This window comes from Scyliorhinus canicula, chromosome 10, assembly GCF_902713615.1.
Source record: "Scyliorhinus canicula chromosome 10, sScyCan1.1, whole genome shotgun sequence".
Taxonomy (NCBI): domain Eukaryota; kingdom Metazoa; phylum Chordata; class Chondrichthyes; order Carcharhiniformes; family Scyliorhinidae; genus Scyliorhinus; species Scyliorhinus canicula.
This window is the reverse complement of record NC_052155.1, coordinates 188218038-188244780: the sequence shown is the minus strand read 5'-3', so window position 1 is coordinate 188244780 and position 26743 is coordinate 188218038. Positions and strand designations below refer to the sequence as shown.

General features: G+C 47.1%; 1 protein-coding gene across 1 annotated transcript in view; it reads right to left on the bottom strand.

The window, feature by feature from the left end:
• The window catches only part of LOC119972857 (eukaryotic translation initiation factor 3 subunit E), a 156769-nt gene that overhangs the window by 49936 nt on the left and 80090 nt on the right, over window positions 1-26743 (bottom strand). Inside the window, exon 9 of the mRNA XM_038810363.1 lies at window positions 16202-16303. Coding sequence (XP_038666291.1) covers window positions 16202-16303 — 102 coding nt within the window. The remainder of the gene's footprint in view (window positions 1-16201; window positions 16304-26743) is intronic.

Genomic DNA, 26743 nt, shown 5'->3' with positions numbered 1-26743 from the left:
TTAGCGTGGCCAATCCACCTAACCTGCACATCTTTGGGTTGTGGGGGTGAAATCCACACAGACACGGGGAGAATGTGCAAACTCCACACAGACAGTGACCCAGGGCCGGGATTCAAACCTGGGTCCTCAGCGCCGTAGTCCCAGGGCGAACCACCGCGCCACGTGCTGCCCACCAGCCCAGTATCATGTTGGTAAACCTCTTCTGTACCCTCTCCAAAGCCTCCAAATCCTTCTGGTAGTGTGGCGACCCGAATTGAACACAATATTCCAAATGTGACCCACGGTCCTATACAGCTGCTCTCCTGTCACATTCTGTATCTAATTCAGTTGAAACACTTTTGTTGATCTGTACCATTCCTGTGGTTTTGTTGTTTGTTAAAATGGGAAAACTTCAATAAAAATACTTTTTTTTAAAACGGCATTGGAGTTGTCAGCCTTTTGTCAGCCCTGGAAGGGAGACTGAGAACCTTGTGACTCAAAGGCAAGAGGGCTACTAACTGTGCCACAGTTGGCATACGGTACTATTTTGTCTATTTTTTAAATATGGGGTAAATCCAGCAGTCACTATCAAAGGATTCCAAATTAAACTTTCAACTGAAGTAACACCGAGAGCCAAAGTAGAACATACTTTGGTACCACACTCCAAACATGTTTCTTTTCAAGTGAAACACTTACCCGATGCTCTGTTGGGTTCAGCAAGTGATTTGACACAGCTGAACGTGCCTAAAATCACAGGCTGTGCCGGAAATCCTTTCCCTGTAACAGCAAATCAGCCTGTGTCAGTTTTGTATCTTTGACAGTTTAATTTTGATTGGTGGTCTGTTGTAAAGCATTGTTCTTCCATCTCCCAACCCAGGAGCAAGAGCAGGTTCTGTCAGCAAGTGCTTAGCTTACCAGCACTGCTCAAGACATTTCGGAATTAAAAGTGACAGCAAGTTAGGCAAGAATGTCTGCTGACTTCAATAGCAACTGCTGCAGCAACCAGCTGGCCCTGGATTCAAGACTCAGCTGCTCCCTAACTGATCAGAAAGCAGGAAGCAAGGGCCACCCATGCATCCAATAACAGTCAGGCACTTTCTCCTTGGGAAGGTGCGGCCACTATTGAACTGGTTATTCCAGAATGCTGCTGCACCAGTAGTTTGTTTCACTGCATCACTCTGTGAAGTGTTGCTGAGGGATATTTTAGTCACAGCGCTGTCCTCCAATTAGTGCTGAACCTACAATGGAAAACCACAGCAGCTTTTCAGAGTCCCTTGATGTTCAAATGGTCAACTGGGGAAATAGTGCAGTGAGTTGCAATGTGAATTGGTTACAGCAAGAGGTGGCCATGTGCCATTTAACTCCAAGTTTTAATTCTGGGCAGTTGCAATGAGTCAACAGTAAGCAACTGAAAACAACTTTAGTAAGCATAACAGCACAGTCGCCATAGTCCCAGATGACCATAGGCTGCTTTCCCCTTTGAAGGGGGGGGGGGGGGGGGGGGGTAGCTGACTGGCGGTGATTTAACCTGAGGGTCACCACACCTCAGGCGAGGGGCAGGGTTGAGAAGGTGAGGCCTTCATGAATAACCTCAGCCAGTACGGGAATTGGACCCGGGCTTCTGGCCTCGCTCAGCATCACGAACCAGCTCTCCAGCCAACTGAGGTAAACTGGCCCCAAAAACAACCTTTCCCACCCGGTGGACTGACAGCCGAAAGGCTGGTGCCGTGAACAGGTTGGTTAAAGTTTAGATGCTGACAAGGGAAGTGCTGAACATTGGACAAATAGGGACTGGTGCTGCAACTCCAATCTCTACAGTATGGACAATGCCTGCTTTGAAAAGGACAGTGGTAGGGGTTGTCAATAATTTACAGATTAGACTTTCTGTGCTACAGGTTAAGGAACTGGGAGGTGCAAATGCAAGATGTTGCAGCGCCTCCACCAGAACCAGTTAAAGTAAATACTAATTGACCAGCAAATTCAGGTGGTGCTGAGGCCTAGCTTCTCACTGCAAATCTAAATCAAGTGAATTTGAAAAAAAAGTGAGGATCGTGAGCAAATGTGCCGATGGTGGGCTGGAAGGTATAATGAATGGTCAAAGAAAGAACAAAGTCGCAAAGTGAGTAAGCTTGTAGATCACAGGTGCCTTTTTGCATTACCACATGTGTAATGGGAATACTGTGTAAGTAGGGTAGTAGAAGAACAAAAAGACTTAGGAGCTCAGCTGTACCAGTCAATGGCCTGGATTATGCTCTGAGCAGCAATGACACATCGCTCGGCACTGACTGTCCAGAGAAATCCATACTTACCTTTTCTGCGGGCTGATGTGAAGACTGCTTTTTCCTGCAGGAGGGACCCATCATCAAGACCAAGCAGCAAGGGTCTCCAGCACGTCGTACTGCAGGTGAAGCCATGCCTCCCAATAGCAAACTAAAGACATTCCTCTCAAGGCCAATCTTCAGCCAAATTAATTATTTTAAAAATATTTCCAAACATTTAAGGCAGGCTTTAAAACTTTTGGAACAGTAAATGTTTGTTGGGGTCTGTCCCTTGGAGATTTATACACCCTTGCCCCAGATCCTCCATTTCTCTTCCCTCCCTCACCCTGGCTTCACTCCAGCTCCCTCAATTCCTCACTCCTGCTATTGTTGGCTACAGGACTTGAAGGGAGGAGCCAGGGGTGCAGTTACAGAGGATGGGGTGTAGAGCCATGAGAATCATGAAAAACATTTTAATCACAATTTGCAACTATCTGGAAGAGGACATGAGCATATGGAAGGCCGAATCTTCGATTTACACCTGCGATTATCAGTTGAGAACCAACGGGCAAAGTAATGACCCCTGCCATTTCAAACAATGGCATCAGGGCCACGAGTGCTGGAGCCCAGTCAGATGCATCGTAACTCTAGATTTCCGGGTAATTTAGCAGCAGACATTATACTGTCATTGTGTCCCTCAACAGCGATGAACTTCACAGCGTGACGGAGGAAAAAAATTCCACATCATGGTAGCTAACCGGCAGGTATTGGAAAGTGAAATGGAGTTGTTTCACAAGATCAAGAAATAGTGCCCATGCCAGACCTCCATTCATCACCTGACATTGCAGCTGTAAACTAGTCAGACAGTAATTACATCCACCTGCCCGTGAAGGCACTTTCAGCTCACATAGCATGTTCCAACTCCGTCAACTCTACCGCTGCGATTTGCAAAGTACTGTCACTTTCACTCTAATTATAAATATTAAATCCAGTTACTTAGAAAAATAAGGGCAGAACTTGTGACTTTAAACACAGAATTACATCTGCACATCTCGCTCAAATTATCCTCTCTCTTGCATCCCAGCTTGACCCACAGATGCGATGCCATGAACTCAACTGCGACTTTTAAGATAAGAGATTAGGCCCAAGAAAGGAGGATCCATGAATGTAGGATGTAATGCCACATTATGCCATGGTTGCGGCACCACCCGAGATTCTGACAATATAGTTGGATACTGATTTGGGTGGCGATGATCTTCAAGGATATGAAGGGCAGGGAGTTGGGAGGAAGAGGTAGATAAGCCATGACTAATGTGGAAGAGAAAGTTCAATGGATGGAATGGCCGCCTCTGGGTCTGACACGTACAAATATCTCATTTCATATTTTTGGGTCTAATTTTGGATAATTACTCCCAAACATCTTTGGTTTAAATGATCCATAAATAGACCAGAGCGTGCGCACTACTGAACTGCAGCTCATGAATGAATAGCTGTCAACAATTAACATTGTGTGCAAAGGGTATAATTGTAACGACATTACTCTGTAGTCAGACAAAGATGATTCATTAAAATACCCAAACGCTTAAACAGTCAAAGCCTTTAAAGTACTTTCATAACAAAAATTAGATGCTTGCTCATAGAGGCCATTTATTTTTTTGGAAACTGAATAGAAGCACGATATTGTCTAAGTGAATAGAGGCTCTGATATGCCCATAAAATACTGCTCACCCCACATGAAGGCACAGATGTGAATCAAACACCCCACTACATAATGATCATTTGCCACATTGAACTTTAGTAATCTGCTTACAAACACCACAAAGAATCTCGGAAACAACCATTAATCTACCTGATTCACTCAGCTCTTTCAGCCAATTTTAGAAAAGGAGAATCATGAAAGCATTATGAAAATGAAAATGAAAATCGCTTATTTTCACGAGTAGACTTCAAATGAAGTTACTGTGAAAAGCCCCTAGTCGCCACATTCCGCGCCTGTTCGGGGAGGCTGTTACGGGAATCGAACCGTGCTGCTGGCTTGCCTTGGTCTGCTTTCAAAGCCAGCGATTAGCCTTGTGAGCTAAACAGCCCCATTATTATTTCCCCTTTCATCTTTCGTCAGCATAATAATTAACTACTATCATAATTAAAATCAGCTCAATTCACTATAAGTTAGAGCGACAATTACATTGAATTAAAATAGAAAAATGCATCAATCACTTTCTTGATTTACCATACATTCCAGTTACATGTTTTCTCAGACTGTGTATTCAAGATTAAATAGACTTGTTTCTGGGGATAATCACATTATCTGCCACATGGCAACTATTCTTAGGAAGCAAACAGAAGTATTGTATAGATAGTTTAATAATTAAGATCAGCTTCTTTTCCCCTAATCTTATGCTATGTTATCTGTGCATCACCAGTATATGATATCATTGGGCATTCAGTGATTGCGGAAGTACAAAATATATCCCATCTTTCTGCAGTTGGAAAGAAAACAATCAGGAAAACGGTGCTTTTCCCACTCTATCCTCCTCGGGCGACACGGCAGCACAGTGGTTACACTGTTGCTTCACAGCGCAAGGGTCCCAGGTTCGATTCCCGGCTTGGGTCACTCTCTGTGCGGAGTCTGCACGTTCTCCACGTGTCTGCGTGGGTTTTCTCCGGGTGCTCCAGTTTCCTCCCACAAATCACGAAAGACGCGCTTATGAGGTAAATTGGACATTCTGAATTCTCCCTGTGTACCCGAACAGGCGCCGGAATGTGGCGACTAGGGGATTTTCACAGTAACTTCATTGCAGTGTTAATGCAAGCCTACTTGTGACAAAAGATTATTATTATTGTGCGGAGTGATTTTCCACAGGTGCTGGCAGCTCTTCAGTGTCTCACCCAAACTGCTCCAACATGGGAGGAGATTTGGCAGTATGGCATTTTGCGAAACAATTTTGCACTGCCTATCTCACTCGAGGCACAAAATCAACAGGAATTGATAACAGTATCATATGTGCAAATGGTCCAATGAGTTTCAAAAGGTTTAGATCTCCTGAATTTTTTTTTTAAGTTCCAAGTTTCCAATTATTAAAAAGAGCTGAATACGTGGTCAACTCTCCACACTTTAGCAGACAGCTCAATCCTGACAAAACCTTTACATATATCGGTAAACGCATTCAAAAAAGGCACCAGCATTTGCAGGACAGTGTCAGTGATCTCCAAAATAAGAAGTCTTACAACACCAGGTTAAAGTCCAACAGGTTTGTTTCAAACACGAGCTTTCGGAGCGCAGCTCCTTCCTCAGGTGAATGCAGGGGTATGTTCCAGAAACATTTACAAAGACAAAATCAGAGATGCCAGACAATGCTTGGAATGCAAGCATTTGCAGGTAATCAAATCATTACAGAAGCAGAGATAGGGGGTGATCCCAGGTTAAAGAGGTGTGAATTGTCTCAAGCCAGGACAGTTGGTACGATTTTGCAAGTCCAGGCCAGATGGTGGGGGATTCATGTAATGCGACATGAATCCAAGATCCCGGTTGAGGCCGCACTCATGCGTGCGGAATTTAGCTATAAGTTTTTGCTCAGCAATTCTGTGTTGTCATGTGTCCTGAAGACCACCTTGTAGAACGCTTACCCGGAGATCAGAGGCTGAATGCCCTTGATCAGAGGAGCTAGGGACTGTAAAGATGCACACTAATAAATCCAGTGGAAAGTCAAGACAGGTGAGAGTGTGAAACTTACTACCACATGGTTAAGTGAGGCCAATTATCCCTCAATTTTCTTTGTCATATACCATGTTTACTCCAATGCATCTCAAATGTAAAGGTCTAAAATGGACAGCTGGTGAACATCGTGCCTGGTACCTTCACAACTGCTGCAAGGCCAAGCACATGCACACATTAGAGGCAGCATTACGCAAGGCAAATAGCACAGGCTCATTTCAGAGGAAGTTAGATAAGCATGAGGGAGAGATAAATAGATGATGTGTTCCTGCAAAGACGGGAACTAGGATGGGAAGAGACTGGTGTGGAACACAGGCATTGGCATCGATCTTTGTTGGATATTTGGTTTTACAATAAACTGCCCTCTGAACACAGCAGAGTGCCCTGCTTGTTTTGGCTTTAGCTTCATGGCTCTGGGTTCTAAAGAGGCTGGCAAGTTTGCAGAGATTGTTCCCATTAAAAATATGGATTCTGGAATTTATAACAATAATCTAAACATCAGAATAAAATACAAATGAGAACTTGAGAAAATTGCAATTCAACTCTTCCTGCCCGTGAACCTTGTTCAGATTAAGATATCTGCTCTCAACTGCTTTTGCTCATTACAATAGGAGATTGAGTAGCTGAAAGTTCGTACTTGCAATAAGGTTGTTAACAGTTCAAAAATTGCACCGCAACACAATCACATGAAGGTAATTTGAAAAACAGAATTGAATATTATATGGAAAGCTTGAAACACAATATGCCGGGAGCACAAATCAATATGGCCTTAAAACATTAATGCTGGTTGGACTCCACACATTTAGTTACCAAATAGAGGAATATATGACTTAAGTCAGGCATGGAGAGAAAATTTAATTATTGCCTCCATATGTTTCACAAAAACATTTTATTCCTGCTGTGAAATTTCTGCCCTGCTTCCAAAATGCCAAGATTCTCATTCTGCAAACTCGACTTCTGGCAGGAATATTAAACCTAAATGACTTTTAACAGAAAACAAAAGACTCGCTGTGTTCCATTGCCCCAATTCTGGTCTATTGACCATGCGGGATTTGATTTGCTCCACCATAGACAGTTGTGTCTTCAGCTACCTTGTCCTTCAAGCTTTGGGGTCCCATCCTCAAACCTCCCCCACGACACTCCTCCTTTACGATGCTCCTTAGACCTGTCGTTGGCTGTTAAATATCATTTCATAATGCTCGTGTTACTTTATGTTAAGACGCTATATCTTTTTAAAAATAACTTTAGGGTACCCAATTCAAATTTTCTAATTATGAGGCAATTTAACGTGGCCAATCCACCTACCTTGCACATATTTTTTTTTGGAGGGGGGGGGGGGGGGCGTAACCCACGCAAACACGGGGAGAATGTGCAAACTCCACACGGACAGTGACCCAGAGCCGGGATCGAACCTGGGACCTCGGCGCCGTGAGACAGCAGTGCTAGCCACTGTGCCACCGTGTTAAGATGCTATATCGATGCAAATTGTTCTTGGATGGGGCAAGGAAATATTTCTACAACAGATTGAGTGTGAAAGAGGTCTTGTATTTCTATAGCACCTTTCATGACCTCAGAATGTCCCAAAACACTTTACACCCAAAGAATAATTTTTGGCATTTAGTCAATGTTGTAACGCTGGGAAACAGAGCAATCCATTTACACACAGCAACATCCCATAAACAGAAATGTGACAATGACCAGACCATCTGTTTAAGTGATGTTGACAGAAGGATAATCTTAGGCCCTGCCCTTCTTCAAAATAGCGACAAAGAACCTTTTATATTCAGCCGAGGGTGCATACGAGGCCTTGGTTTATTTTCTCATCGACAAAATGTATCCTCCAGCAGTGCAGCACTCCAATTTCTTAACATCTACACTGGAACACCAGCCTAGATTTATGTGCGCAAATCCTGGAGCGACGTTCAAATCTCCAACGTCAGACTCAAGAGGTGAAAGTGCTACTAACTGAGCCATGACTGACACACAAATTTACGTGTAGACCTGGCAAGTGTCTACCAAGACCAAACACAATCTGTTTTGAACGCTTGCAAACCTTGTTTGCTAATTTAACTTTGCCCTCTTACATCTGTAATGGAGAAATGCTGAATAGAATAGTCCAAACCTCATAAATCACTTTAGAACTTGAAGGAAAAGTTCTATACACTGAACTGTACCAGCTCACAGCTGCCATGAAGGTTCTCTGATGTAGAGATGCCGGCGTTAGACTGGTATGGGCACAGTGAGAACTCTTACAACACCAGGTTAAAGTTCAACAGGTTTATTTTGAATCACTAGCTTTCAGAGGGCAGCTTCTTCCTCAGGTGAATGAAGAGGTGGGCTCCACAAACACATATATAGACAAATTCAATGATGCACAATTGTACTTTGAATGGGAGTCTTTGCGGGTAATTAAGTCTTTACAGGTCCAAACAGAGCGACTGGAGAGGGGGATAATCACAGGTTAAAGAGGTGTAAATTGTCTCAAGCCAGGACAGTTGGTCGGATTTCGCAAGCCCAGGCCAGATGGTGGGGGATGAATGTAATGCAACATCAATCCAAGGCCCCGGTTGAGGCCATATTCATGTGTGCGGAACTTGGCTATCAGTTTCGCTCAGCAATTTTGCATTGTCGTGCGTCCTGAAGGCCGCCTTGGGGAACGTTTACCCGAAGATCAAAGGCTGAATGCCCTTGACTGCTGAAGTGTTCCCTGACTGGAAGGTAACATTCCTGCCTGGCGAACGTCGTGTGATGTCCGTTCATCCGTTGCCGCAGTGTCTGCATGGTCTCGCCAATGTACCACTTTCCTGAGGCGTGGTACATTGACAAGACCATGCAGATGCTGCGACAACAGATGAACAGACATCGCGCGACATTTGCCAGGCAGGAATGTTCCCTTCCAGTCGGGGAACACTTCAGCAGTCAAGGGCATTCAGCCTCTGATCTTCGGGTAAACGTTCTCCAAGGCGGCCTTCAGGACGCGCGACAACGCAGAATCGCCGAGCAGAAACTTATAGCCAAGTTCCGCACACATGAGTACGGCCTCAACCAGGACCTTGGATTCATGTCGCATTACATTCACCCCCCACCCCCTCCCACGCATCATCTAGCCTGGGCATGCGAAATCCTACCAACTGTCCTGGCTTGAGACAATTCACACCTCTTTAACCTAGGTTTTACCAGGTTATATTCAATAATAACCTCTCTCTAGTCTGGACCTGTAAAGACTTAATTACCTGCAAAGATTTGCATTCAAAGTCCATCTTGCATCACTGAATTTGTCTATATATGTGTCTGTGGAACCCACCTCTTCATTCACCTGATGACGGTTCTAGGTTCTGACCTGGCTGACCTCAGTCCGGTAGTAGTAGGGGTGTTACAACTGGAATCAGCAGGTCTGTGTTGAACAAAGGGGGAGTGGGCGACATTATGGCTTCAGTGTTGGTTGCTGGATGCACTTCTGTACGGACATAACGGGTTGGCTGCATAAATACATATGAAGGATGACCAGTTGGATAAAGTACCGGTACACACGACACAAACTACAAAACAGGAAAGAAAATACTGCAGATGCTGGAAAACTGAATTAAAAGCAGGAAGCAAGGGAAATACTCAGCAGGTCAGGCAGCATCAGAGAAGAGGAGGGGAGGATCAACATTTTAGGTCTTTGATTTTACAGATGATCTCAAAGAAACTCGGCCTGAAACATTAATTCTACCTAGTTTTCTTCGTAGATGCTGCCTGACCTGCTAGACATGACCGTGGCACTGCGCCCACATATTCCAGCATTTTTTGAGTAGCAATGGGATTGGCGAATGATGCAAAGTTTGTGGAAAAGTGATTCCCGGGACTGGGAGAACTGATGCAATGAATGGGGAGAGTGGAGTGAAGGTTGAGAGGAGAAATCTGAGGCTTTGAGTCACCAGCATATGTTTTGCAAGAGAAATATACTGAAAGCTGAGTCACTTTTCTGCACTTGAGAACACAGAGGCCTTGAACATCCAACAGTAAATCCAAGCAATCTGCCAATTATAGACGCTGCAAATTGAATTATTTAAGTGCTGCAGTGGTTTCCAGTATTTTCTGATTTTACTTACGAAACCGTATCCCAGCAAGCAATCAAAAGATTCAACTGGAACAAACAAGTGAAGAGCAGAGGGGGATAAAACAGTTACAATCTCATGATGCAATGAAAGCAAGACCAAAGATGGGGCATTTCTTTACATGAGCGCCAGAGACCACTGTACGTAGTTAAAGTGGAATACTCCACCAAAATGTACCCAGAGTTAACCAGCTGACAAACTCGGGTTTCAATGAGCAATGTTTTCTCACAAACGGTAGTAACCAGGTAAAACAATTCAGAGAAACTGACAAAACAGGTACATTGACTGTTTGCTGATCACAAGATCTAAAACAAAGCATCCATATATCCAATAATAACCTTAAAGCACATTAAACTGACACCTGGCAGCTGGAAATAGGCTAAAATATCAAACCAAAAGAGGTACACAGGAGTTGGACCGAGTTCAAGGTCACTGGAGTACAAGAACAGTAAATGTCATTTTCCAATAAAAATTAAACTAGACAATAAATACATGGTGTTAAGTTTAAGACCAAAATCCAGTTCTATTTGGGTTTCTAAAACCACTTTGATGACGATGCCATTTGACAAGAGATGAAATTACGGCATTTGTATCTCTCCCTGCTGGCTGACATCCCATTTGTACCAATCCCTCCAAAAGCTTACTTATGGTAGTAAAACAAGTGCACCATTACTTGCACATCGTATGATACAGCAGCATATGCCAAAACAGCAGCCTGTACATATTAAATGGAAGAAAATATTTGGCTGGGTGTATTTTACGAGCCTGTGATATAATGTAACACAATGTAGCACAATACAATTATGGCACAAAATATTTAACTTTAACATTTACTAGAACTATTCCACTACGATGCAGCCTTTAATACGAACCAGCTGTGTAAAGTGCTCAAACACCCAATTTACTGCTGCAGCACTTAAATAATTCAACTTGCAGCAAGTATAATTGGCATATTGCTTGAATTTACTGTTTGGATGTGCAGGGCCATTGTATGCTCAAATGGAGAAAAGCGACTCTCGGCTTTCACTATATTCCTGTTGTACACTGCATGTTGATGATTCAAAACCTCAGATTTCTCCTCTGCCACCTCCCGACTGTCACCATTCCCTCCATCCATGTCTCCTAGACCATGCAATCGTTTCCCCACAAACTCTGTGCCAGCCACATTTATGCCATTGCTACTTGAAAAATACCAGTCTCCAACAGCACTGCTGCCATGAACACATCGCACACTCCTGCACTATTTATGTTGGGCCATGGCAGTGGAAGGGGTACTGCTATGCCAGGTTGGACACGAAGGTGCCTTTGTGGCAGGAACGAACCAGAGTTTGATACTCCAGCAGCCAGGACTTGTCGCCCAGCAGGCTGGATCGTCGTGATCCTGTCGTCGAGCTTGGAACAGGCTTTTTAACTTGATCAATTTGTCCAGCCAAGTACAACAGCCAAGTCAGGTTTGTTGGGAGTTGCTCACTGGGGTGAGTTCGTCACGACAATGTGTTGTGATGCACGTGGACGCGAAGAAAATGAGCAAACCCAGACATCAGGATTTGCACTATTCACAAATGAAACAGCCGACGAAAAGGCTCCAACTTGCCATCTATTTAGGACCATACAGGGTTACGTATCACCGTCTAAATTTTTTTTAAAAGCAGCGAACTTTAGTAGACTTACTGCTGTGTAGCTTATGCTTATTGGGGAAAAAATAGAGAACTTTTAAAATGTCATTGAGAACAGATCACACCCCAGCACTGCAGACTTTACTTTGTGTGGTAAGGGGAGGGGGAATGACAGTGGGGATATAGGAAGGATACTCTTGATCAGTTCGGTCACGGTAGTTAAAGCAATGGTTCAAATGGGTAACATTCACTTGGGCATTGCAACTCATGACATTGTATTCATCACTCCCACTCATCCCCCCAAACTAACTTTTTGCTGCTCCACAACCCATCTATTATACACAGGAGCTTCTCAGCTATGACCCTACCCACCATGCCCAGGCAACTGGCAACTAAATTCATCAGTTTCAGTTTAGTCTTTTTGAACTTCACGGTTCTGAAGGGTCGGAAAGGATTTGGAAAGGCTTCTTCTTAATGTCACAGAGACACTCAGCGGGGCAGGCTGAACTGTGCTGGCAAAAGCATCCACACTCCAAACATCAATTCATCAACTCTTTCCAGAGGCTAAGCGGACTTTCTGTTTCACATTTCCAGCATCTGTCATTATTTTCTCCATTCTTTCTTAGCGCTGTTAGGATTTATTCGACAACAGCCTAAATCGGAACACCTGTGCCTGTGCGTAACCACAAAGTGAGTGATGTGCTGAGTAATGGAAACATGGCCAGTCTGCATGACCTGCGCAGAAACAAACAACAAGATAGAAAAGCAACCAAACTTCCCAGCGTTTGGGAATAATGGAATTTCAGAACCAGCGCAGTGGTCAAAAAAAAAATCTCAGCCTTTTTATTGGAGCATAATGAAGTCAAGAGAATGGGAGAAATATACACTTTTTTAATTCCCAATTTCTTTTCAGCAAGTTTGTAATGATTATTGCACATTTTTCTAAACCATTCTGGCCATTAAATTAGGTATGTTATTTTGACATCTTGATAGCAGAGTTATCATAATTAGATCCAAAAAAATTGGAGCGCGCTTCCGGAGGGCAAATATGTGCCAACCGTGTCAGTGACACTCATAATTTCAGGATTTGAACCTGTGTTTTGGGGACCATATTATGTGATTCAAATCACTTAAATCAGACCACTGGTGGTAAGTCACCTCCAGGTTATAAACCTTTGCAAGATCACTCCAGCGACATTGTGGTTACGTTGCATGGCTCCATTCATTGGCCAGGAGGACAAAACAACTGCCTTGAAACAGCACACTAATAATAATCTTTATTGTCACAAGTAGGCTTACATCGCAATGAAGTGACTGTGATGTCTCCGATTAGGTTTGATGGTTTAAAATGGGCCAATCACCAGCCCATTTTTTGACTCCTTGCAGAAGAGGAACACACTCAATTTTAGACTAATTCAGTGCACAAGTATGTGAAGCTTATCCTCGGCTCACAATCTGTTCGAATGGTTTCATCAAGCAAAACAAATACAAGTTTCCTTCATTATTTTTGCAAACATTGCATCTTTTTCCTGCCCTAACGAGAATAAATTCAGCTTTCTAGCCTATCTCAATAACTCAACGATCTGCCTCCTGGTGTCACCTCTGAGGCCCTTAAAACTACCACACTTGCCACAGCCAGAGAACACACTCATTTGGTTTGCAAGCCAATATTGTTTCGGAGGTGACAGCAAAACGTGACTATTCTGAAGTTTTTATTTCTTACTGGTGTGACTTGTGGATGAGACGTGTTAAATGTTATGCTTTGTAGTTGGAATTACAAGCTGCAGATTGTAGCAAAGGTTATTGGCTGGTATGGCAGTCCCAGCACGAGCTTGGTTCCTTGCATCTTATTCAATATCATAGAATTTTACAGTGCAGAAGGAGGCCATTAGGCCCATCGAGTCAGCACCGGCTCTTGGAAAGAGCACCCTACCCAAGGTCAACACCTCCACCCTATCCCAATAACCCAGTAACCCCACCCAACACTAAGGGCAATTTATCATGGCAGTTGGTTTGTCCTCCTGGCCAATCCACCTAACCTGAACATCTTTGGACTGTGGGAGGAAACCGGAGCACCCGGAGGAAACCCACGCACACACCGGGAGGATGTGCAGACTCCGCACAGACAGTGACCCAAGCCGGAATCGAACCTGGGACCCTGGAGCTGTGAAGCCATTGTGCTATCCACAATGCTACCGTGCTGCCCCGCTATATTTAAATATTTAGGTATCAGTGATTGGAGTCCGTGGAATCACATTCTTTTCACTCAGCGTTGGCTCTGCACTTTTGGAAAACCAAAAATTCTTAACAATCCATAAACTCAGCACTCAAAAGCATTAAAAGCAGAACTGCCTGGGGCTTTATTTACTGGCATAAGAATCTTTTTTATAAACTGTCTTTCTTTTGATCTTATTCACAGTCATTATGGCACTGGTGACTACGCTTCTGAGCCTGCCATTTGCAAAATCAAATTCCAATGACTTTCAATAACCAAGATATTCATTAACCAAAGGCCCCCCCCCACCTTGTGAAATATTGCTTCACCTACTCCAGATGAATGACTGCGGTTGAAAAAGGCAGCCCGCCAGCACCTCCGGAGAACCAGCCAGGGATGGACAATCACTAACAACACTGCCAGCAATACCCAATCTCAAGTATGGCTTTCTTTAAATATTGTCTGGATGAATTATGCCAGCTTTTACTGCATTCCAATCATAATTCAAAAATTCCCAGTGCTAAATTTCAGCTCTCATCCAGACAAGAACGATCCCAAACAAGCACACAGTGAGGGATGGGCTAGATTATAATTAAGGGCATTTCAGAGGGCTGAAGGGCCCCAGTTAAATTCCTCACCCAAAAGCCTGCACATAAACAATGTCATACTGAAAATGAGAGTGACAATTTGGAGGTAAACCCCAGTGCAGCCATTACCGGGCCCAATAAACCCCAGTGCAGCCATTACGGGGCCCAGTAAACCCCAGTACAGCCATTACCAGGCTCAATAAACCCCAGTGCAGCCATTACCAGGCTCAATAAACCCCAGTGCAGCCATTACCAGGCTCAGTAAACCCCAGTGTAGCCATTGCCAGGCCCAGAAAACCCCAGTGCAGCCATTACCGGGCCCAGTAAACCCCAGTGCAGCCATTACCGGGCCCAGTAAACTCCAGTGCAGCCATTACCAGGCCCAGAAAACCCCAGTGCAGCCATTACGGGGCCCAGAAAACCCCAGTGCAGCCATTACGGGGCCCAGAAAACCCCAGTGCAAACAATTACCGGGCCCAGTAAACCCCAGTGCAGCCATTGCCGGGCCCAGTGAACCCCAGTGCAGCCATTACCGGGCCCAGTACAGCCATTACCGGGCCCAATAAACCCCAGTGCAGCCATTACTGGGTCCAATAAACCCCAGTGCAGCCATTGCCGGGCCCAGTGAACCCCAGTGCAGCCATTGCCGGGCCCAGTGAACCCCAGTGCAGCCATTACCGGGCCCAGTAAACCCCAGTGCAGCCATTACCGGGCCCAGTAAACCCCAGTGCAGCCATTACCGGGCCCAGTAAACCCCAGTGCAGCCATTACCAGGCCCAATAAACCCCAGTGCAGCCATTACCGGGCTCAGTAAACCCCAGTGCAGCCATTACCGGGGACAGTAAAGCCCAGTGCAGCCATTACCGGGCCCAGTAGAGCCCAGTGCAGCCATTACCGGGCCCAGTAGAGCCCAGTGCAGCCATTACCGGGCCCAATAAACCCCAGTGCAGCCATTACCAGGCCCAGTAAACCCCAGTGCAGCCATTACCAGGCCCAGTAAACCGAAGTGCAATCTTTTCCTTTGCATTGGAAGGTACGTTTCACCGCTAGGCTCTGTGAGGCAGTCTAACCTTCTACCAAAGAATTCTCATGTATCAAATAGTGCGTGAAATTTATTTTGATTTAAGGAACTGATGACAACGGGTTTATCAATTAAGCTGACAATTAACTTGCATTACCATAAAACTGAAGGAATTACGTCCCATAAACCCAGGATTCAGGCCTCGGGTGACTGTCTGTGTGGAGTTTGCACTTTCTCCCCCCCCGTCTGCGTGGGTTTCCTCCGGGTGCTCCGGTTTCCTCCCACAGTCCAAAGATGTGTAGGTTAGGTGGATTGGCCATGATAAATTGCCCCTTAGTGTCCAAAAGGTTATGTGGGGTTACAGGGATAGGGTGGGGACTTGGGCCTAGGTAAGGTGCTCTTTTGGTGGATCGGGTCAGACTCAATGGGCTGAATGGCCTCCTTCTGCACTGCAGGGATTCTATGTGTCTGGCAAGTACAGCCACTGGCACCACAGCCAAATCATTTGGGAGAGTTAGAGAAAAGAAAGCTAAAGGTGAGTTAATGCATTTCCTGAATCCAAAAAAACAACTTTTGTATTGTCATTGAAAGATGCAATTTTTAAACAGGATACATTATTGTCAACAGCAAAATTTTCATGGTAGTGGTCAGAATTGTGCAGTATGTACGCAAGATTAACCGTGCAACAAACACTGAAAGAAACAACTCACCGATTCACACTCTCGCAACTTCTTCTGAGCACCATCAAAATCAAAATTCACATATAGGCATTCCACAAATTCTGTAATGGGGTCCTTGTAAGTATAAGATTCCTGAAAAAAACAATTGAGAAATGAATTGATTTGAGGAGGCACTTGGAAAAAGAAGTGGTTAACCAAGAAATTACTTAGATTTACCAGTGGTAATCCTATATGTTCCTAAGCAGACTTTAGACTAAACTTCCAAAACTAGAGAGCAGTATCGAAATATTGCACTTGGCATGTCACACGTTGCATGGTACAAGGTTCTTTTGAATATAATTGATTCTTTTTCAGACCTATTAAGGACAAAATAAATCAATTGATTTAGTTCATAAGAAACTCATTGAGATTAATTAACAGGCTGTTCTTACAGTAAAAACTCACACAAATTAATTGTTGGCTATTACCAACACTTCAAATTCTAAACAATTTATAAAGTTCAGCAAAGTTACTTTTAACTACAGAATGGCAAAGTTGATTTTTTTCTTCCCCTAACTCTTTAGCATTATGACAAAGAAGAGGGCTGATTCTATCCTCTCTATCTGAAACTCTAGGGGTGATAGGTTAATGAAAACCAAAGATATTAATAGGACATGTAGGGGTTTTATGCTGAATTAAGTCAATTGGGCCAGTCTGGTGAAGTGTTGACAAGTATGGGCAAGTTGACGAGCTTTTTTTATTGCCTCGAGCTCCCTCGGGCTTTGGAGGATCGCTGTCTGGCCCTTAATACTCCAAATCTCAAGAAGTGAGGAGTTTCAGACAGGTGAAGCCCCTGGGTCAGATTGCTTTGGGTGTGAGTGTTACAGGGAATTTAAGGTCCTGCTAATAGTGCCACTGGTTGGTACGTACGGTCATCCTTCAAAGCAAGTCTGTTACCACAATACTTCGGGAGGCAAATATCTCCCTGATTTTCAAGGCAGAATTCTTCCACTGATCATTCAGGAGGATCAGACTGGGTTCATAAAGGGTCACTTTTCTAGTAATGTCAGATCGTTGCTGAATGCGATCCAAGCTTTACAGAACCAGGCGTTGGATGGGTTGATGATCTCCTCGGACACAGATAAAGCCTTTGATCGAGAGCAATGGAAATATCTAATTTACACACTGTTGAGATTGGGTTGGGCATTGAACACTGGATTCAGGTGCTGTAGGTTCTTAGCAGCAGTGCACACAAATGGCCTTAGATCTGAGAACTTTAGCCTTCAGAGAGTGACAAGGCCAGGAGGCTCCCCGTTCCCCTTGTTTGTGCAGGCCATAGAGCCACTAGCGGTGGCTATAGGCAGGACCCCCTGATATCAGGGTTGAGCAGTGGGGAGTAGCAGTACAAGATCACGCTTTATGCTGACAATGTGCTACTGTTTGTGTCAAAGTTGGATGTTTCAGTCCTCGCTATTATAAATTAGTGCCTTCTCTGGTTTATAAGATTCATTTTACAAAGTCGGAAGCCAAGCCGGTGAGAGAGTTAACGGGTGGACCTCCCCCGTCTTGTCAATTTTTTCATTACGTGGCCCCCATTGCGGTTTACATATTTGGGTGTTGAAATTACCCCCCTTTCAAAAATCTATGGGGCCAACTTCCCTCAGTTGGAGGTGGAGGATCCGAACCCTTTGATGGCGAGATTTGGGGTTTCAGAGAAGCCAGAGCTCATGGAGAGGAGGAAGGCCGATTTCGTGGCCTTTGTCTCTCTGTTTGCACAGCAGCGAATTTTACTGGCGTGGCGGTCGGCATCACCATCGGGGGTAGCGACTTGGTTGGGTAACCTGTACGACATCCTGCGATTAGAGAAGATAAAGTATGGGTTAAGGGGCGCTGCAGAGGGGTTTGAGAAAAGGTAGGGGATGTTTGTGACCGTGTTTGAGGAGCTGTTTCGTTGCGGGAACGAGGGGATGAGAAAGGGGGAAAAATTTGTACATACTGTATAGTTGATTGCTGGGAAGTATGTTTCCCGAGTGTTTATTTGTCGTAACGCGCTTTGATACTTGTTTGCAAATAAGATTATTTTTTTTTAAAACTTCCCTCAGTTGATTGCATTGACACGGTGGGATTTGACCTGTTGGGTCGTCCCTGCCGTTATCATGGCCGGGTAGGATTGCTTTAGTTAAGGTGAAAGTTGCCTAGATTGCTGTATCCCTTGCAGATGTTGCCAATTTTGTTGTCTGCTGGAGTGTTAAAGGAGATTAATGGAATGATTAGTTTATTTGGAATAAGAAGCCTCATCTAAAGTCCGCCAAGCTGCAACTTCCCGTACCAGCCTCCCCGAACAGGCGCCAGAATGTGGCGACTAGGTGCTTTTCACAGTAACTTCATTTGAAGCCTCCTTGTGACAATAAGCAATTTTCATTTCATTTTTCATTTCACTCCCAAGTTCCATGGGGGCTTTGGGTATCCAAATATTAGATGATACAAATTAGCCTCTCATGTTAGGCTTATAAGGGAGACTTCCAGTTGCGGCTATGCGGAGCTAAGCCACACATTCGGCAGCTCCTGCTATTTAGGGACTTTTGGGCCGTTTCGAGGGCCCCAAACGGAGCTGTTTCTACGCATCCCGGTGGGGGAAGGTGCCTGGAAGAACTTGCCCCACACTATATGGTGCTCACCTGGAGTGGGAAGAAGAAAAAGGCTGCAGTAACTCCCCCAAAAAAACGGGGGAAGAAAAACAAAATGGCGGCCGGCACTCCTGCTATTTAGGGACTTTTGGGCCGTTTTGAGGGCCCCAAACGGCGCTGTTTCTACACATCCTAGTGGGGGAAGGTGCCTGGAAGAACTTGCCCCACATTATCTGGTGAAAAAGGCTGCAGTAACGCCCCCCAAAAAACGGGTGAAAAAAAAACAAAATGGCGGCCGGCGCTCCCCGCTATTTAAGGGCTTTTGGGCCGTTTTGAGGGCCCCAAACAGTGCTGTTGCTACATATCCCGGTGGGGGAAGGTGCCTGGAAGAACTTGCCCCACACTATATGGTGAAAAAGGCTGCAGAAACGCCCCAAAAAAAACGTGGGAAGAAAAACAAAATGGCGGCCGGCGCAACACCCGAGGACTGGTGGAAGTGGGCGCAGGAGCAACAGGCCTCGCTCCTACGTTGTTTTGCTGAGCTGAAGGCTGAGCTGCTGGACTCCATGAATGCAACTGCGACCAAGCTGCTTGGGACCCAGGCGGCACAGGAGGAGTCTATTCGGGAGTTGCAGCGGCAGGCCGTTGAAAGAGAGGAGGAGGCCGTGGTCCTCGTTGGGAAAGTGGAGTTGCACGAGGCACTTCATAAAAAGTGGCAGGACCGCTTGGAGGAGCTGGACGTTCGCACGAGGCGAAAGAATCTGAGGATCCTGGGCCTGGCGGAGGGGCTGGAGGGGTCGGATCTCCCGGCGTATGTGACCACGTTGTTGAGCTCGTTGATGGGAGCAGGGTCCTTCCATTTGCCCCTGGAGCTCGAGGGAGCGCACAGAGTGATGGCCAGGAGGCCCAAGGCAGATGAGCCCCCGAGGGCGGTGCTGGTGCGGTTCCACCGATTCAGTGACCGGGAGTGTGTGCTGCGCTGGGCCAAGAAAGAGAGGAGCAGTAAATGGGAGAATTCGGTAGTGAGGATCTACCAGGACTGGAGTGCGGAGGTGGCTAAGCGGCGGGCCAGGTTCAACCGGACGAAGGCGGTGCTTCATGCTAAGCAGGTCAGGTTTGGAATGCTGCAGCCTGCGCGCCTGTGGGTGACATACAAGGACCGGCACCATTACTTCGAGTTCCCGGAGGAGGCGTGGGCCTTTGTACAGGCGGAGAAGCTGGACTTGAACTAGGGCCTGGGAACATACTTTGGCCGGCGTTGTTTCCGCTGTGGCTGTTTTGTTCCAACTGTTTCAACTTTTTCAACTTCGAAATGTGTGTTATGTATGCTGGTTTTCTTTTTGCTCTGTTTACGGGTGGGTTTGTCTGTTGGGTATGGTTGTGGGGTAGGTGGGGAGTGTTGGGGGTTTGTGTTCTATATGTTCTCTTCTGTACGGGGCTGGGGATTGAGGGGAAACTGGATTTTGGGGAACTGCGTCAGAAGGATGGGGTGTGGCATTGTGAAAGCGCGGGCTTTCCTCTGGTTTCCCGCGCTGCGGGGCGGGGGGTGGAGCTTGCGGTGGGGGCGGGGCCTCTACGGGTCTTTTTTCCCGCGCTGCAATAATGCCAAGGAGGTGTGGCAAGAGGGGGATGACCCCAAGCCGGGAGGGGATAGGTTTTGGCGGGAGCTGCCGGGGTCAGCAGAAGTCAGCTGACTCACGGAAGTACCATGGAGGGTGCGTCGCGGCTAGGAGGGGTCCTAGCCTGGGGGGGGGAGGGGGGTGGGGGGGGATACCGGGTTGCTGCTGGAACGACTAGGAAGGAGCCGATGAGGGCCGGGGGGGAAGAGGAGAGGCGCTATCGCCATGGGGAACGGGTCGAGCGGGGTATGCTGGCCTGGGGCGAACATCTGCCAAGCTATGGCTAGTCGGCAGGGGAGCTGGGCGGGTTGCCCTCTGATCCGGCTGATTACCTGGAACGTGAGGGGGCTGAACGGGCCGGTTAAGAGAACCAGGGTGGTCTCCCATCTAAGGGGGTTGAAGGCGGACGTGGCTATGCTCCAGGAGACCCACCTGAAGGTGGCGGACCAGGTCCGTCTGAGGAAGGGGTGGGTGGGGCAGGTTTATCATTCAGGATTGGACGCAAAGAACCGGGGGGTGGCGATTCTAGTGGGGAAGAGGGTGGCGTTTGAGGCGGCTGAGGTGGTGTCGGACAAGGAGGGCAGATATATCATGGTGAGGGGTAGGCTGCAGGGAGAGAAGGTGGTGCTGGTGAACGTATATGCCCCGAATTGGGATGATGCTGGCTTCATGAGGCGCTTGTTGGGCCGCGTCCCGGACCTGGAGGCAGGGGGCCTGATCATGGGGGGAGATTTTAACACAGTGCTGGATCCCACACTGGACCGGTCCAGTTCAAGGACGGGTAGGAGACCGGCGGCGGCCAAAGTGCTGAGGGGATACATGGACCAGATGGGAGGGGTGGATCCCTGGAGGTTTGGGAGACCGAGAGCGCGGGAGTATTCCTTTTTCTCTCACGTCCATAGGGTTTATTCCCGGATAGACTTTTTTGTCCTGAGCAGGGGGTTGATCCCGAGGGTGCAGGATGCCGAGTATTCGGCCATAGCGATTTCGGACCATGCCCCGCACTGGATTGATCTGGAGATGGGGGAGGCGCGGGACCAGCGCCCGCTCTGGCGCCTGGATGTGGGGATGCTGGCGGAGGAGGAGGTGTGTAAGAGGGTTCGGAGAAGCATTGAGGGGTATCTGGTTATCAATGATACGGGGGAGGTCCAGGTGGGGATGGTCTGGGAGGCTCTGAAAGCAGTGATCCGGGGGGAGCTGATCTCCATCCGGGCCCACAGGGAAAGGAAGGAGAGGAAGGAGAGGGAGAGACTGGTGGGAGAGCTTCTGGAGGTGGACAGGAGATATGCGGAGGCACCGGAGGAAGGGTTGCTGGGAGAACGGCGCAGGTTGCAGGCCAATTTTGACTTGCTGACCACCAGAAAGGCGGAGACACAGTGGAGGAGGGCGCAGGGTGCGGTATATGAGTATGGAGAGAAGGCGAGCAGGATGTTGGCGCATCAGCTCCGTAGGCGAGATGCGGCTAGGGAAATTGGGGGAGTGAAGGATGGGGGTGGAAATGTAGTGCAGAAGGGGACAGAAGTAAACGGGGTCTTTAGGGACTTTTACGAGGGATTGTACCGGTCGGAACCTCCGAGGGGGAGAGAGGGGATGGAGAGCTTCATGAACAGGCTATGTTTCCCAAGGGTTCAAGAGAGGCTGGTTGAGGGGCTGGGGGCGCCGATAGAGTTGGAGGAGCTAGTCAGGGGGATCGGGCAAATGCAGTCAGGTAAGGCCCCGGGGCCGGACGGGTTCCCGGCAGAATTTTACAAAAAATATGCGGACCTGGTGGGTCCCCTGCTGGTGCGAACTTTCAATGAGGCGTGGGAGGGGGGGGCTTTGCCCCCGACGATGTCGCGGGCACTGATCTCTTTGATCCTAAAACGGGATAAGGACCCCTTGCAGTGCGGATCATATAGGCCTATTTCACTCCTTAACGTAGACGCTAAGTTGCTGGCGAAGATCCTGGCTACCAGGATAGAGGATTGTGTGCCAGAGGTAATTCATGAAGATCAGACAGGGTTTGTCAAGGGGCGGCAGCTCAACACGAATGTGCGGAGACTGCTCAATGTTATCATGATGCCGGCAGTGGAGGGGGAGGCGGAGATAGTGGTGGCGCTGGATGCAGAGAAGGCGTTTGATAGAGTTGAATGGGGGTACCTATGGGAGGTGCTGGAGAGGTTTGGATTTGGGGAGGGATTCATCAAATGGGTGAGGCTGCTTTACGCGGCGCCGATGGCGAGTGTAGTCACAAATGGAAGGAGATCGGAGTATTTTAGGCTTTATCGTGGGACCAGGCAGGGGTGTCCCCTGTCCCCCCTGCTCTTTGCACTGGCGATTGAACCGCTGGCCATGGCGTTGAGGGAGTCAGGGAAGTGGAGGGGTCTGGTGCGGGGGGGGGAGGAGCACCGGGTATCGCTGTATGCAGACGACCTGCTGTTATATGTGGCGGACCCAGAGGGGGGAATGCCGGGGGTGATGGAACTGTTAGCGGAATTTGGGGGCTTCTCGGGCTATAAGCTGAACTTAGGAAAGAGCGAGGTATTTGTAGTGCACCCGGGAGATCAGGAGGAGGGAATTGGGAGGCTCCCCTTCAGGAGGGCAGTGAAGAGTTTCAGGTACCTGGGGGTGCAGGTGGCCAGGAGTTGGGGGGCTCTTCATAAGCTTAACTTCACCAGACTAGTGGAACAGATGGAGGAGGAATTTAAAAGGTGGGACATGGTGCCGCTATCGCTGGCGGGCAGAGTGCAATCCGTCAAAATGACGGTTCTCCCGAGGTTCTTGTTCCTCTTCCAGTGCTTGCCCATCTTTATCCCTAGGGCCTTTTTTAAAAGAGTGACCAGCAGCATCATGGGATTTGTTTGGGCGCATGGCACCCCAAGGGTGAAGAGGGTCTTCTTGGAGCGGAGTAGGGATGGGGGGGGGCTGGCGTTGCCCAACCTCTCGGGGTATTACTGGGCGGCCAACGTGTCGATGGTGCGTAAGTGGGTGATGGAGGGGGAGGGGGCAGCATGGAAACGGATGGAGAGAGTGTCCTGTGGGGATACAAGCCTGGGGGCCCTGGTAACGGCGCCGTGGCCGCTCCCTCCCACGAGGTATACCACGAGTCCGGTGGTGGCGGCTACCCTCAAGATTTGGGGGCAGTGGAGGCGACATAGGGGAGAAGTGGGGGGCTCGATGGAGGCTCCGTTAAGGGGGAACCATAGGTTCGTCCCGGGGAACATGGATGGGGGATTTCGGGGATGGTATAGAGCGGGCATTAGACAGCTGAAGGACCTGTTTATCGACGGAAGGTTTGCGAGCCTGGGGGAGTTGGAAGAGAAATTTGGGCTCCCGCCGGGAAACATGTTTAGATATCTGCAGGTAAAGGCATTTGCTAGACGGCAGGTGGAGGGATTCCCTGCGCTCCCCGCGAAGGGGGTGAGTGACAGGGTGCTCTCGGGGGTCTGGGTCGGGGAGGGGAAGATATCCGATATCTACAAGCTTATGCAGGAGAAGGAAGAGGCGTCAGTAGAGGAGCTGAAAACGAAGTGGGAGGGGGAACTGGGGGAACAGATCGAAGACGGGACATGGGCTGATGCCCTGGAGAGGGTAAATTCTTCCTCCTCGTGTGCGCGGCTTAGCCTCATCCAATTCAAGGTGCTGCATAGGGCCCACATGACTGGGACGAGGATGAATAGGTTCTTTGGGGGTGAAGATAGGTGTGCCAGGTGCTCGGGGAGTCCAGCGAACCATGCCCATATGTTCTGGGCATGCCCGGCATTGGAGGAGTTCTGGAAGGGGGTGGCGAGGACGGTGTCAAGGGTGGTGGGATCCAGGGTCAAGCCAGGATGGGGACTCGCGATCTTTGGGGTTGGGGTAGAGCCGGGAGTGCAGGAGGCGAAAGAGGCCGGTGTGCTGGCCTTTGCGTCCCTAGTAGCCCGGCGAAGGATTTTGCTACAGTGGAAGGACGCGAGGCCCCCAAGCGTGGAGACCTGGATCAATGACATGGCGGGCTTTATTAAGCTTGAGAAGGTTAAATTCGCCCTGAGAGGATCGGTGCAAGGGTTCTTTAAACGGTGGCAACCTTTCCTCGACTTTCTGGCTCAACGATAGGGTACTGGGACAGTAGCAGCAGCAACCCGGGGGGGGGGGGGGGGGGGGGGGGGGGGGCGTTGATTATGTTAGCTTATTTTATTTAAATTTGATTTATCTAATTTTAATTTATGGTTAAGTTCTCTTGTTTGGGGGGGGGGGGTGGGGGAATGTGATACATGTGATGTTACGGTATGGGGGGAATTGTGGGTGTTATGGGGCTGTAAGTTGCATATTACCGCTTTTTGCTATACTTTTTGTTATATTTTCTGCAAAAAATTCCAATAAAAAAATTAAAAAAAAAAAAAAAAAAGAATGTTAGGCTTATAAGGGATTGGGTTAGGAAGGGCCCTGCCTCCATTTGGCTCAATATTGAAGCAGACCAGTCGATTTACCCTTTGCATATCTCATTGTTTTATGGGGACAGGTTCTGCTAGGTGTGAAATTATTATTGATACTCAAGAGGGAGCAGAAGTCAACTAGAAGGAAGATCTAAACTAACCCACTCTTTCTCCCATTCAGGGCAGCCTGGGCCTGCCACCAGGTCTTACAGACCATGGATTCAATCCTTGGAGGAGATAGAGGCATTAGTAGGTTGGGAAATATGTTCAGTGTTGCTTCCCTGTCATCCTTTGTGTAGCTATGTCAACAACTTGCCATATTGAGGCATTCCTTTTTTAAGTACCTGCAACTCGAGACTTTATCTGAATAAGCCAATCACGTGTCTTAACTCCTCGATTTGCCCAGTGGGAAAAATCCTGATTTATGTGGTGCTGAAACAGTTAGTTCGCAAGTTTCATGATACCTTGTGTTCGAGATCCGATGTTAGTGCATTGGGTACTTGGCAGTCTTGGGAAAAAGATGTGGCAACTCATATTGATGAGGAGCCATGGGGAAGTATATGGGATTATGCCAATAAAGGTTTGGTATGTAACAGAATGAAGGAGACTCAGTTCAAGGTACTGCAGTGTTTGCACATCACGCCGCGATTGAGACACAGGTTTGATTCTGCTGTATCCCCAATGTGCCTAAAGTGCCTCGTAGCCGAAGGTGATTATATACACCATGTTTGGACTGTGTTAAAGTTCAGTCCTATTGGTCCAGTGTTAGTTAAGAAGCTTGAGAGGATATTTGACACGGGAATTTGACCCTTTGTTCCTAATGCTGGGTCTTGCAGATAGGAGAATGAAGAAAGGCTGTTTAACATCCTAACTTTTGCAGGCCATAACAATGTCCTCTGTTCCTCGATCAGCAACAAGCATTCTTCAATTCAAAACTGGCATAATTTAATTATGAAGTGTATTCCTATGAAGTTCCTGACATTTGTGATCAATTCCAAGTCTGGTGAATTCCATAAACTGCGGTCCCCTGTCGCAAATTTATATGCTCTGCTTTGTCTGACCTAGGTAAGAAGTCTTACAACACCAGGTTAAAGTCCAACAGGTTTGTTTCAAACACGAGCTTTCGGAGCACTGCTCCTGTCTGACCTAGTCCTGCAAAAATTCCCATCAGCCATTTGTTAGTCTTGATTTCGCCATAAAGGTGTGCAGCCTGAGGTAATTTCCTATCGTATTTATATGGTCTTATCCTCTAACCTCCACGTTCTGAATGATCTTGTATTTAAACAAGAGGCACTAGTTGATAATGTCTATTGTTCTGAGGGCGGCACGGTAGCACAGTGGCTAGCACTGCTGTATCTCGGTGCTGAGGACCTGGGTTCGATCCCGGCACCGGGTCACTGTCCGTTTGGAGTTTGCATATTCTCCCCATTTTTGCGTGGGTTTTACCCCCACAACCCAAAGATGTGCAAGGTCAGTGGATTGGCCACGCTAAATTCCCCCTTAATTGGAAAAAAAATAATTGGGTACTCTAAATTTATTTTTTTTAAACATTGAAAAAAAAGCCTGTTGTTCTGAAGTTATCCTGTGTTGCTTGTTCTTACATTTGCAGTAATACTTGTTCTGCTGTGAAGTATTTTGATGCGTTATTTGCAAAAAAAATATACTAATAAAAGGTCCTGATTCATGCTAGACTTGTCCAAAAAGTCACCCCTTCCGTACAATGTTAGTCAGCAGCTGATTGGAATGAGTCAGGGAAAAGGAAAGTGGACTGCTCAAGTAGTTACAAACAACAGCGATTGTGTCTGACACACTAAAGCAACACGCTTGGATGTTTAATAGGCACCAAAGGATAAAATTTCCATCAATACTCATTGCAGAGAGTGAGATCATAGTTCCTATATTACAATAAGTCAGACAACTGTTGAGTACAATACTCCCTTTTAAGTGCAAGGC